This window comes from Mobula hypostoma, chromosome 24 (genome assembly GCF_963921235.1).
Source record: "Mobula hypostoma chromosome 24, sMobHyp1.1, whole genome shotgun sequence".
NCBI classification, from domain to species: domain Eukaryota; kingdom Metazoa; phylum Chordata; class Chondrichthyes; order Myliobatiformes; family Myliobatidae; genus Mobula; species Mobula hypostoma.
Window position 1 is genome coordinate 22,639,224 of NC_086120.1, and position 14,661 is coordinate 22,653,884.

At 43.4% G+C, this 14,661-nt stretch overlaps 1 protein-coding gene across 2 annotated transcripts in view; it reads right to left on the reverse strand.

The window, feature by feature from the left end:
• Nucleotides 1-64: 64 nt before the first annotated feature.
• Nucleotides 65-14,661, reverse strand: part of LOC134337520 (E3 ubiquitin-protein ligase TRIM21-like) — a 29,350-nt gene continuing 14,753 nt past the window's right edge. For both annotated transcript variants that reach the window (XM_063032608.1, XM_063032607.1), the window contains exons 5-6: nt 14,491-14,636; nt 65-13,486 (exon numbers count right to left, since the gene is read on the reverse strand). In XM_063032608.1, coding sequence (XP_062888678.1) covers nt 12,909-13,486; nt 14,491-14,636 — 724 coding nt within the window. In that variant the 3' untranslated portion in view covers nt 65-12,908. The remainder of the gene's footprint in view (nt 13,487-14,490; nt 14,637-14,661) is intronic.

Below are 14,661 nucleotides of genomic sequence, written 5' to 3' on the forward strand. Positions count from 1 at the left end.
TAAATTACTCCATCATAACAGTGAATTTTACATCACTGCCCTCTGGAAAAACTATCAGACACACAAGTAAGTCATGTTTTTATTTAATTTGCAGATTCTATTTTTTTGGTATAAAATACAAGCAATTAAAAACTTCCATCATGAAGAAAAATTCAGAATACATACATACATAATACAGTGTCTATTCAAACACCTTGCTGTTTTACTAGTTTTGAGTTTATGTCTGGTACCTTTCTTTTTCAGGAGCATGGTGTGCATTGCTACATCCAGGTCCCTGTCAATGCTGCGTTGCTGTTCACCAGGAGATGCACATGAGGGAGTGACTACTTTCTGATTCCCTGTCCTTTCACTGGTGATATGTCTGGATTCCATTTGGTAGCTGAGACGTGCAAAGGCTTGCAGGCACGAAGCCAATTATAAAAAAAAGTGGTTCAGCTACCTACTAGCCTCAACTTACTCACAAAGTAAAAGAAATGATTAGCAGTTCAATTATGTCCTGCCATTTCTCTGTGAACAGATATTAATCACTACGTCATTAACATATTGTAGTGTACCTTGTAGTAGACTACTCCTTACTACCCCCTTAAGATAACCTTTTGAGAAAGAGGGTTACATTAATTGCTTTTTGGTGTTATTGCAATGTAGACAAACACAGAGTTAATTTGCGTCAAAGTCTCACAGCATGCCAGTAACAATGCAATTTGCTGCTGACAGTCCTGGCTCGCCGTGGGTTTCAGAGCGAGATATTGAAACTACTTTTCTTCCCCATTATGATCTGTTTCACTCCTCCCGTCTCTGCAATGACGTGACATACCCACAGTACGGCACTAACTCGGTGTTAAGTTTGCAGGGATGGTTAAGCTCAGAACTTCCAAAACAGAGAGGCTAGAACGCTGATGACTGACTGAGATATACCAACTCATGTATGAAGGCTGAGGGCAAGAAATGAGAGGCCAAAGGAGAAAGGCAACAAGTAGGAAGCATAAATCTGCAGTTGGTTGACGTACAAACACAGGGCTGACATGATATTTGACAGCAGTGCATGAGGAAAAGGTGAGGAAGGCTGCTCTTCATGGTAGTAACGACACAATTTACCATTCCAGCCTTCATGCAAAGCAGGTGATTACACTCGTTCTGTTATTCTGCATAATTTGTTTTTCTTGTGAATATCTTGTACCTAATGCTTAAGATGCTGCTGCAAGAAAGCTTTCCACTGCACCAGTGAACACATGTCCTTCTATATATGACAATAAACTCGAGCTTGACTGCACTTCAGGCCACAAGTGATCATCGGCTGCCAGAGATGCTACTTCTGCACTGCATGGTAATTGTAGACTTGCTTTAAGGCCTCAGATGACCCAGACGGTCAGAAGGCAGCATTCCCAAGTGTCTATCCGAACAAGCAGCTAAGAATACTAACAACTTGGCAAATACGACACACTGACTGTTGAAAATGCTGACACGCCCTCAGTCGTACTACTATCAAAATTATGAACCGCTTACTACTTTAGTAGTGTTTCTGAAGTTCAATGTTTGTAGATCAGTGCTGTTGCTCTGGTTTCCAATGACGATTTCCCTTGCCTAACTTGTTGTATTGTGTGCAGTTCTAGTCACCTACCTACAGTAAAGATATCAGTAAGATTGAAAGCTTGCAGAGAACATTTAGAAGGATGCTACTGGGACTTGAGACCCGAGTTATACGGAAGGGTTGAACAGGCTAGGATTTTATTCCTTATAGCGCAGAATGAGGCGAGATTTGACAGAGCCATTCGAAACAATGAGGGATATAGGTAGGGTAAATGCAAGCTTTTCCCACTGAGTTGGGTGAGACTAGAACTACAGGTCATGGGTTAAGGGTAAAAGGTGAAATGTTTAAGGGGAACATGAAGGGGGAACCTCTTCGATCAGAAGGTGGTGAGGGTGCGGAATAAGCTGCCAGTGGAGGTGGTGAATGTGGTTTCGATCTCAACATTTAAGAGATACATGGATGGGACAGTATGGAGGGCTATGGTCCACGTGCAGATTGATGAGACTAGGCAAAGTAATAGTTCAGCCCTGACTAGATGGGCTGAGGGGCTTATTTCTGTGCTGTGGCCTTCTATGATTCCACGAGAACAGGAAACATCAGCTGGATGTTCGTACAGCACTGGCTTGCAACAGCTCAACCACCAGGAATAGGGGTAAAGCACAAACTTTTATTCCTCTAAACATTCCTGGATTCTCCTCCTCGGTCTGGTAGAAATCTTTTAAATAACTCGTGCATAGTTTCCATCAGGGAAAAAAAAACATTTTGCTAAAATATCCCTGAGGATAATGAATTTGCTTTACCCAATTTCACTGTGTTTATTTCTATGCTTGTTGTGGTGGAGTATATGGACAGTCTACTGATCAGTCTAACGAAGAGACCGGCTCCTCTGAACACCAACTTATATAAACCGTGGAGGCTGGTGTCAAAAACACATCATGTTCTCAGCATATTTATTTTGACTTTTTATGGTCATCTCCCATCATGTTGCTCCAGAGTGAACAGCTTACCCACAGTTTGCTTTAACATTTACATCTGCTGACAATCAGCAACAGAGTGGCTTAGCTATTGATCGTACTGTCTATATCATAAACATTTTAGCATTTTTTCCCCAAACAGTGCTATCTTTAAAAATGTATATAAAGAAATATTTTTTTTGTAAGAAAACTTCCATGAACAGTGCAGAAATGGAAATGCTGAGTAACTCGCGCAGAGAGACTCACGCATCAGGTGGCCGGACTCTGAGGAGTTCACCAATGACCAGAAGCAACATATAAAAATAGAACATGCAGCAACATGCACTTTATGCAGAAGTTATATGTCTTAAAATACACTGATATTTCATAAATCTTGAGTACTGAAGTTGTTCTTTAGCACCATAAATATATTCAGAAATAATTTGTTTACAAGGCTGCCATGTGTAACATGAACAGTTATCAATTGCTCAAAGGCTTGAACACGTCCCAAACAACATACCATCCACAGGGAGCCTACACTTGATGAAGAGGCTGTTCCTCAGTACGGGAGGGGTTCACTTATCATTGGTCCCCAAGCAGGCAGAATGTTGGAGACATTCTCTAATGACTGTATTTTAACTGGAGGGAAGAGCAAGTTTAGAATCCCCTTTCCTGTCATTCGGTATTCTAATCACCCTTAGATTTAAATTGGAGATGATGCGAGGTTAGGTAGAGACGCTGCAGATTTATTACATGTAAGCAGCCGTCTGACTATCTTGTTTAGTTTATCCTGATAGATTAGGAGTAAGAGAGAAAGTGGAACCAGAGATGAGGAGGTTATGATGAAGACTTGGAGACAGAATCTCTTCTGTTTCCTCAATAAGTGGAATAAATAAACAGAGCTGCTGGCTATGTTTTAAGATCCTCAAGTGGGAATAATATCGTTCCAGAATAAACCTCTGGTGCAGTTAGTTAATAAACAAGACCCCTGCTAAAAACCCATGAGATTTTAGGCAGATAACATGTGCTCATAGCACATTGACAGACACCCAGTTTGACAGGTGGTTCATGGTTAGAAAAATGAGAAGAACAAATATTCCTTGCTGAATCAATAGCCATATCCTCCTGACTACAGGACTCATGCCAAAGGTAACGCCAAGACAGCAGGTGAGATTGTCAGTTGCCATACAAACAGGGGATACGTCAACCCAGATGGTACAATGGTGAATGGGACACACTGTATCTCTCACGTCTTACAGCAGGCAGCAGCAGATGATAATGTACTACAGATTTATGGTGTATACGCAAGTGAAGACAGCTGTGTGACCTATCAGACTGCACCACCTTTATTTGGACATTAGTTTCCTTGAACAAAAGCAAATATTGTATTAAAATATAAACAGTGAATCTAAGCATTAAATATACAGTGGATTCTGGTTAATTAGGCTATTAGTTAATCGACCGCCACTTATTTGGGACAATTTTTAAAGAACAAAAACTAATCTTTAAAATAGCCGGGATTCCCTGCATTTATTTGGGACACTATGCCGCTTAATTGGGAAAGGAGACTGCTGCCAAACAATTTCTAAGTAGCGACAGCCAAGTACACTTGTGTGGCCATTAGACAGTACACTGTCCTTAGAGAAAACAATTTTAAAATAACATCACTTCCCTGCGCTTGTGTTATGTTTTCCATTTGGGCTGATGGATACAGATTCCAAAAGCAATAATTTTTCATAATTTTGTTTTATTTTGTCTTCTAAAAATTTCAGACCCTGGCCAAGATGCCAGGAAAAGAATCTACACTAACCAAAAGAAAAAAAAATTACACTACTGCCTGCACTTGAGCTAGTGACTACACAGGATGCCAGGAAATCTATTGTTGGATTACGACACTACTTCATGCCGGAAGGCAATGAGGGCAGTCCATTATCTGCACTAGGTGTCTGCACTGATTTTGTTCATTTACAGTCAATCAAAAGAACATGGCGGTGTATATGGGATGAATTCCTTCGTCGATAACTATTAGGAACTAATACATATTTTTATAGTACTGCAATAGAATTGGTACTGTTCTAACTCAATTTGTATTTCACTTAAATACTTGATGTGCTACTCAGTTAAATGGTAGTTTGCATTGCTTTTTAAATACATTTTTATCTATTTCCATGAAACCAGCTTCCATGAAACTTGGGAGAAACAAGAGGACTATCACTGTATGGCCTAATGAGGCAATCTCTATGCTTCAGGACTATTCCAAATAGACTAACTGGGAGATGTTCAAAGAGGCCCCCACAAACAGAGAAGGGACAGACCTTGAGGAATATGCCTCATCAATAAACCAGCTACATCAGTAAGTTCATAGATGATGTTAGTACTTCAGGAACGGTCAACTCACAGCCCAAGCAGAACCCCTGGCTGCATGTTGAGATGCGCTCCCTACTGCTGCCTTCAATTCTTTTACACAACAGCCAGGGGAAATCTCATCGTAGGCATCAAGAGGGCAGAGACCACCTACGCTCAAAAAAATTCAGGAACACCTACCTAATAATGATCCCCGGCATCTGTGGCTGGCTATCAAGGGCATTACTGACTACACAAGTAAAAACACTAGTGACGCCTCCCTCCCTGACGCTCTAAACAGCTTTTATGCACGCCTTGAGGAATGCAACACAATGCCAGCCATGATAGTTACCCTCCTCCCAAGTGAGTAGCACAATCTGTAACAGCAGCAGACACGAGAACTCTAGAGTCAACCCCCATAAGGCGGCTGGGCCAGCAACATCCCTGGCTGAGTACTCAGGGAGTGTGCACACCAGCTCACTGACATCTTCAGCTCTTCACTCATCCAGGCCGCTGTCACCACATCCTTCAAGTGAAATATGAAAGATGGCGGCGTGCATGGACGCAGCGGCCCCTCGGGGAGTGATAAGCGTATCCAGTGTTTGTTCTGTTTGTCCTAGACGCATAACATACAGTCGGAATATGCTCGTTAACATCAGGGCATGCTGTGTCGGAAAAACTGACGAGTTCTGGTGTGACATGGACAGTTTACGCCGCTACGGACTACTATCCGCTACCAAGCCAGCTGCTTCCGGAGGGAGGAGGAAGCGAAAGCGCTGTGAGAGAAGACAGAAGAGGGGTAAGAGGGCCAGCATCCATGCTAGGCTAAAAGCTAACCCCACCAGGCCAACGGTACTGTCCCTCTTGCTCTCAAATGTCCGCTCCATTGACAACAAGCTAGGTGAGCTGCGTCTGCTGAGAGAAACACACAAGGAATTTAAAAACTGCTGTGTGTATGTCTTAACTGAAGCCTGGCTCCATGACAACATACCGGACGCGGCGATACAGCTAGAGGGAGTGACATCGTTTCGTGTGGACAGAGAGGCAGCTAGCTCCGGTAAGAGCCGAGGAGGAGGTATGTGTATCTATATTGTAGCAATGTGCTACACACAGAGCTAGAAATAACGACACACAGTCAGTAAGTCGCACTCGAGACTCCTTTCTTCAAACTTCACGGCACTGGCTTTTAAGCAGTTCCCTTCCAGCCCTCTCTGGGCGGAAATGACGTCAGAGGTGCATTACAAAAGTCTCTCCCCCCGTGCGGGCTATTTTGTGAGCCGGTTCGCTTGTGTAGAAAGTGGGTCGCCACAATATAAACAAAGACTGGTGTATGAATGCTACAGTAGCTGCTAAACACTGCTCACTGCTGGCTGAATTTCTCATTGTGAAATGCCGGCCGTTCTATCTGCCGAGGGAATTCACCATCATGCTTGTGGCAGCTCTTTACGTAGCTCCCAGTGCCAATGCTAAGGCTAATGGTAACGAAGCACTGGGAGGCCTACATGAAGCCACCAGTGAGCTACTGACTACACATCCTGACAGCTTTGTGGTGATTGCTGGGGACTTTAACCACACCAGCTTAAAGACTGTGTTCCCCAAATTCCTGCAATATGTGGATTTCAAAACCAGGGGAGACAACACACTGGACTTGGTTTATACCAACACACCATAGGCATACAAAGCAGCCCCCCAACCCCATCTTGGCCACTCTGACCACATATCTGTCATGCTAACACCAGCATATAAACCACTGCTTAAACATGTGAGAGCAGAGAAAAGAGAGATAAGGGTCTGGCCAAAAGGAGCAGCCTCAGCACTACAAGACTGTTTTGTGCGCACAGACTGGGACGTATTCAAAACAGCAGCCTCCTGTGATGACCATACAGACATTGAGGGGTATGCGGAGGCAGTAATCAGCTACATAGCCAAATGCACGGAGGATGTCACTGTGATGAAAACCTTCACCGCACGCGATTATAAAAAGCCATGGATGACAACAGAGGTGCGTTCACTACTGAAGGTCCGTGACAGCCTACAGGTCGGGGGACAGGAGTGCGCTTCGCTCAGCCAGGTCTGCGCTTTCACTAGGGATCAGGAAAGCAAAAAGAGCCTATGTGGGCAAAATACATGGACACTTCTGTGACACAGGTGACACCAGACAGATGTGGCAGGGAATTAAAGCTCTGACAGACTACAAGATCAGGCAGAAAACTGATGACAGTGACGCCTCTCTTCCAGACAGGCTTAACAATTTCTTTGCACGCTTCGAAGCATCAAACACTACAGCAAGGGGGAGAGCCAGTCCCTTTTTACCATCTACATTCTACAGAGGCGTGGTTGAGAGTGTGCTGACCTTTTGCATCACAACCTGGTACTCCAGCTGCAGTGCTGTCGACAAAAAAGCCTTGCAGAGGGTGGTTAGGGGAGCAGAGAAGGTTATTGGGGTCTCCCCACCTTCTGTCCAAGACCTCTTTCAGAGTCGATGCCTCCAGAAGACACGGTACATTATTAAAGACCCCTCACACCCTCTCCATGAACTGTTTGTTCTTCTGCCAACAGGCAAACGTTACAGGAGCATCAAAACTAAAACCACAAGGCTACTAAACAGCTTCCTCCCACAGGCAGTCAGACTGCTAAATAGCTGCTCTATCTGACTCTGCTTTGGACACTTATAACTTGATTTTAACTGACATGTGGCTGTTGTGTTTCACTATTTATTGTTATGTTTATTATTTAGTGTTACGTTTGTTAGGTTATGATTGCACTGCTCCTGGGAAACGCTGTCTCATTCTGCCCTGCAAAGCTGATGTACGGTTAGAATGACAATAAAGTTTTTTGAACTTTGAATCAAATCAGCCACCATCACCCCTGAACCCTACACCTTCAGAACTAAACAACCACCGCCCAGTGGCACTGACGCCAATCATCATGAAGTACTTTGAACAGCTGATAATGGCACACATCACAAACTCCATTCCCACCAACATAGCATCTGTCACGCACCTGGCCCTGACACATCTAGAAAATAAAGATATTAATGTCAGAAAGCAGTTCCTGGATTTCATCTGGGCATTCAACACTATTGTCTCACAGACCTTGGTGAACAAACTCCTACTCCTTGGTCTAAGTACCCCAATTCCTAACCAACAGACCTCAGATAGTCAGGGTGCACAACTGCTCCTCCCTTCCCCATCATCCTCAACATAGGTGCCCCCCACCCCCCAGGGCTGTGTGCTGAGCCCGCTGTTGTACACATGTGGCTGCATGACCAAGTACACGAGCAATCACACTGTCAAGTTCGCCGATGACGAGGCAGTTGTGGGACTCATCACCAACAATGATGAGACAGCCTACAGAGAAGAGGTGGAAGAGCTTGAGACCTGGTGACAGGCAAATAATCTCTTCCTCAATGTCAACAAGGCAAAGGAGATGGTTATCGACTTCAGGAGAACTCGCACCACTCACACCCCTCTTTACACTGGCGGTCCAGCAGTGGAAACTGCGAGCAATTTTAAACTCCCGGCAGTGCACATCTTGCACAACTCTCGTGCTACCAGGACACATTTTACACAATCAGGAAAGCTCACCAATGCCTCTACTTTCTGAGGAGGCTAAAGAACAGAGCACATCTCATATCATGCCTCAGGTGCGCAGCAGAGAGCATCCAAACATGCTGCATCATTCATGGTACGGAAACTGCACTGCAGCGGACAAAAGGACTTTATAATGAGTAGTCAAAGGCGCCCTGTTGCATCGGCAGCACCAGCCTACCCAGCATCAAGGGCACATATACTAGAAAGATGCTGGGAAAGGGCCAGTAACATCATGAAGGCTCCCGCTCCGCCCCGACCCTGATCAAAGACTGTTTGTTCCACTCCTATCAGCAAGGAGGCTGTGTAGCAACACCAGGACTACCAGACACTCATAAAGTTACTTACCCCAAACATCAACACTTCCACCTACTAACCCACCCCTCCACACCCCCAACCACCACTACTTTATCATTCCCTGTGCCTGGTATCACTTTATGGACATACCATCAATCCATATATACAAGCTATCTTATGTATTTATATTTATTGTATTTTTAAAATTATTATTGTGTTTTTCTTTGTGCTGCATCAGATCCAGACTAACAATTATTTTGTCCTCCTTTACACTGAAAATGACTTTAAACAATCTTGAGTCTTAAACGTGGCAGCGATTTACTGGGCCAAAATGTAGGTGTCCCAATTAATTAGAATCCACTGTATATGCTCATTCTTAAAATCTTATGACCTGAAGTTTTTCATTTAATTTCTTTCTTGGTTTCTTTACTGACATCCTACTTTATAATACAGCTCTGGACATTAATGGCAGGTAGCATTATATATCCTTAGAGGAGTTAATACTTCCTTTAAAATAAGGCTATAATGATATCCAGAGTGCCTGCATTTAATTCAGGCACAACTTACATTAGCAAATGAGGGGGGAAAAAAACAAATGCCACTTTGGGTGAGCAGTGGTCACTACTTGAACAGTTCAATGTTACTTAGACCAGTCAAAACAAGTTTAGAGAAGCAACACCGCCCTCTGCTGTTCACCAACAAGAATAGCAAACAAAAAATTCCAATTAACAAATCCTCATGCTCCTTCAAAGAGGTTAAAATAAAGCTGCACTGTTATTCCACAGGCAGATATAGACTGATAGAAATCACAGAACATTTATGATGCAAAGGGAGACATTTGTATCCTTGCCAGTCCAAAAAAAAAATCATCCAACCTAATCTCACAATCCAACATTCCTTCTACTAGTCTGCAGGTCACGGTTATTCTGGTACACACTCGGACACTTTTTAAAACGTGAACAGAATTTCAGCACTCCATCCCGCACACCGCCCCCCCCCACCCAACTTTTCGGAGGACGTTTCAGAACCATACAGTTCTCTTTACTGAAAAGTGCTATCCTCCAATTCCAACTTTTCCTCTAATCCTTCCACCAATTATCTGAATCTAACCCCTGATTTATAGCCCATTCGCTCCAATTTTCCAACTTTGGCTCTTCATGATTTGGTACACGTCGATTAAGACCATCTATTCTTCTTCTTGTCCAAGTATTCCCCAGCATATTTCAACTTTCCTCAAAACTATTTTGTTCCAGCACTGGAAACATCATCATACATCTGCACTGCACCCTCTCCACTACCATCTATTCTGTAACATCCTGACCTACTACCTTTAACGATATAAGGATGCACATTCCAGGAATCTTTTCCCTCCACACTAAGCAAATGTATTCTTCTATTTATGGTGTATTCTCTTGCCTTGTTGCTCCTCCCTCCACTTCTTGACCACACCAATTATATTTGCCTAAAGTCAAATGGTTTCCTCCTCATTCACGTTATCTGAATGAAAATCTTTTAAGGATGGGCTGAAGTACAACAGAGGAAAAAGCTGCCAGGAAGGAGGAAATGAGCAGTTTCCGTGATGGGGAAGTTCATTGCTGATTAATCAGGATCACACAATCAGATCACACAAAGTGAATTGGGTATCGAAGTGAAGGACCGTGCCCAATGGCAATGGAGCAATTTAAAACCAGAGGTCAACGATGCTCGCTTCAATCGGTCTGGTATTCAGTTGAAGGAGTCATGATCAAGCTGTGACTTCAGTGAGTCATGCATTTTGATAGCATGGAGATAATTACACAGTACCACAACTGGTGATCCCAGTCATCCGGTGTATAAATGAACACCATAACCCAGTTAGTCCCCGATCCCATTCATTCTCTTATTGGTGCATGTCTTCTCTTTCAAGTATTTATTCATTTTCCTACTGAAAGATGCATCTGAATCTGTATCCACTACCCACTCAGCACCTTCTCTGCCAATGGCTCTAAACCCATAGCCTTTGCTTATTGGTGCTTCAGCCACTGGAAACAGCTTCTCTTCACTTATGTCTCAACTCTTAAAAGGTTTTAAGCATTTTATCATTTATCCTTCTAGCTACCTTTGCTATTAGCTTCTACAGTCCACTCACATCATTACAACCCCTCATTTCTGCACCTTCCGAATAAATCTCCCTGGGCCCCCTCCAAAACATTCCCATTCTTCCTACAGTGTGGTACCCAGAACTGGATACCTTACAGCCCACCTAGAGGGTCCTTTCATTAAAAAGAATTAGCACGTTTTCCTGGCTGTGGTTCTCCAAACTTGTAATTAAAACCCAGCCCATTTTATTCACTGCTTTGTGAACCAGTCAAATCATATTTAAAGATGTGTGCACCAGAAACCCAGGTCTGCCCCCTCCTGTACATTCAGAGATACGGAAACGGGCCCATCAATCTACCAAGTCTGGGCTAGCCATCAACCAATTCATCTATACCAACCCTACACTAACTCCATTTTATTCTCCTCATGTTTTCACCAACTCCTCCCACCCTTCTTAAAATCATATCATTTACTATGTATCCTTGGTACCAAAATAGCAACAGTTTTAGGATAATCTTGCCTGAGAGCAGGATAAAACAGGACATGAAGGGAAGACTTCAAGAAGGAGACAATAATAAAGGCAATTCTACGAGATACTCCAGCCGTGCTTAGATCAGTGGGCAGTGGGTCATAAAAGTAGTGGATTCAGGGAGCTGGAATTAGAATATCTAGCTCTACGTTTCACACTGCTGAGAGGCAACAGAGAACAAGGCAGCCAGGAAAGTAGGGTATTTGAGACAGCGGTGAAGACCTGCTCCATTGCTCAGAGACAAGTAATGGCGACAAGTTTGCCAAAGCTTTGGAGAACTTTGGTACAATTTAAAGTCTGCAGTGACAGGAAGAATGGTGAAAATCTAAAAGATACCATGGTCTCAGATGATGGTACCACAGTAGGTGATCCAAAGATAGCTCTCTTGCACCACAGGTAACATTGACATTTGATAGTGAGGAAATCACATTTCACCATCTAAGAAGAGGTCAAAGAAACCTACAGTCAGCAGTAACCCTGACTGGAAAGATGGTGAATTTGTAGGGAGAACTTAATGGAAAGTTCTCAAGCAAAAGAAAGCAGTAAGTTCAGGAGAGTTGAAAGACAACAGACTTGAATTTAAGATAGCAAACTTGAACAAATGCAATGGAAGATGGTGGAACAAGAATCCAAGACGAGGACAAGGACCTGGGATCCACCCAAGTGGAAACAGAAGAGGTTCAGCATTGAATTGGCAACATAGAGTAATAGTTTCCAAACCATAATTCATTCTGTAAGTTAAGGGAGGTCCAAACCAAAAATCATCTTTGGGTAATCTCCTCTTCCCATTTCAAATAAAAGTGATTAAAAAGTAGTTAATCTGAGACTAGGGCTGGCAGTGAATCAGTATTTGCTCTACATCATCTCCATGGTTTACATTTTTTGTCAAGATATTTCACCAGATTCTGCTGACTGTTTAGGTAAATACCAACTCTTCCAACATTTGAAACTTTTAAACTAAGTTTTCCTAGAATATTGTTGGTAGCCAGGTAAACTTCCCATATTTTTTAAAAGATAAAGATCAGCTTTGTGTGTCACATGTACAGTACATCAAAACATAATACAGTGAAATGTGTTGTTTGAATTAAATCAATCACCAAGGACTGTGCTGGGAAGCTGCAAGTGTCACCGTGCTTCCGGCATCAACATGGGATGCTCGTAACTCACTAATCCTGATCATACGTCTTTGCACTGTGAGGGGAGACCAGAGTACCCAGGGGAAACCCATGCAGTCATGGGGAGAACGTACAAACTCCTTACAGGGGAAACCCATGCAGTCACAGGGAGAACGTACAATCTCCTTACAGGCAGCAATGGGTATTGAACCCCTATCGGTGACCACGGGTGCCGCGAAGCACGCGCCACCCGCACAATTGTATTTCTTCCACAGAATGGGAGCCCCTCAGTGAGGAGTCGGTGGAGTCATTCTGAGGGGAGACGACAAGGCCACTCTTACCTCCTACCAACTTGCATTTCAAGGTTTAATGCAAAAAGGAATAACTTAGTTTAACCAGCCTACTTTGTTTTCTACTTTAAGAAGAGCCTTAAGAATAAAATGGTTTTTTTTAAAAAAAAAGAAAATCAACTATTCAGTTAAGAGAACACATTGTCAGTGATGTATTCCAATCACTAACTTTCAGAGCTGGGTAAAGAGACTCGGTGAATGATTGTTGCTGAAATGTGCATATTAGATTTAATTTGCTGCCCAATACACTGTAAAATGAAATTATTCCAGCATCAAAGTCTACAAAGACTCCCACTTTAGAGAATATTGGAACAGTCAGATCTGTAACATTATCATTGTGTAGGGCTACAACTGAACATGATCCTGATAGGTAGTTCCAAAAACTACTGCTGCTTCCTGAGCCCACACTCCAGGACTTACTGTTCTCTCCCAGCACACACTCCTTATCCCTCCCCTTTCGCTTTATGCTGCCGTAACAGACCCCAACAGCCCATCTGCCGTGAACTCCTGCAATCTCCACCTCCCAGTAAGAGCGACCGCCGTTGATTTCCTCGGAGCAGAGTACCTGCCCCCAGCAGTCAAATCTTTTCCGAGAGGACGGGTAGGGCTGTCTGCACCGGGAGCCAGAAGCCACTCGTCTATTATCTGACAGAAGGACACTGCGATGAGCGGTCTCCATATCTAGAGTCGGTGTCTGTCCGTCTGCAAATAAAGCACCACCTGAGTAAATCATCCACCTGTGAAAAACACTTCTCATCACATCATAACAGTGCAGAAACTTGCCTTATATTAGATTAGATTAGATTAGATTAGGAGGACATGCAGTCCTCTTTTATTGTCATTTAGTAATGCATGCATTAAGCAATGGTACAATATATATAATGTTCAAATCAATGCTGCTGATTTATTTAAATAGTGGTTATTTGACTATGCTTGACAATTCTGGCCTAAAAATTCTACCACATTAGCACAATGCTTATTGTGTATCTTTGACAAATACTACAAAACTGCTTCCAGGTCTTCCGCATGCTAGATGCCGAACGTGGCCGAGCAGCTTAACGAGGAAGGGGGTGGATGCATACACTCTGGAGTGAAATTCACTTGCACATGCATGGCTGATGTATGATACCAGCCATACAATATTCTCCCACCAATGTGGGGTACTCTGACTCTCCCCTGTCCACAGTGAACCAAGTTTCCTTTCGCCATCACTGCAACAGCCAAAATAGCAAGGCCTGAGTATGCACCGAACGTGCAGGCCCAGATCATCTGCACATAACATCTTTGATCTCATTGAAATACAATCACACAGCAGCAAATCCTTGCCACAAACCCCACACAGAGAGCACCAAGGTCAGGACTGAACTTAACTCTCAGGTGCTAGGAGGTAGTGGCACTACTAAAAGCACCACCATGTAGTTGCCAGAGACAGGGGGAACAATTAATTCACCCTGACTGTACCACAAGGGCGACTTCTCAGGCAGAGGCCTGCCTCACAACCACAGCAGAACTTGCTTGCTCTAGGGGCGGAGAACTGGACAGGACTGAAATACATGTCAGTGTTTAAACTGTCCTGGATTTTTTTTTTTTTGGCACAGTGGACTAAATAAAAGAGGACGCAGTAACTTTCCTGGAGCACAGTTCTAACCAATTCCAGTTTTATTGGAAAACCTTACAAACCACAGAACAAGCAGTGTTGTACTTACACACAGTTGCCATTACGTCTCGATCTCTCTCGAGCCGGGATACTAGTTCATACTGCTTCTGTATCCAGTTTACCTTATCTGCTGTGATTTTACTGACATCAGGGGGTGGAGGCTGTGGTCCTAGTGGTTCAGATGCCTCTTTTATTCTACAAAACATTGCAGAGGATTTAC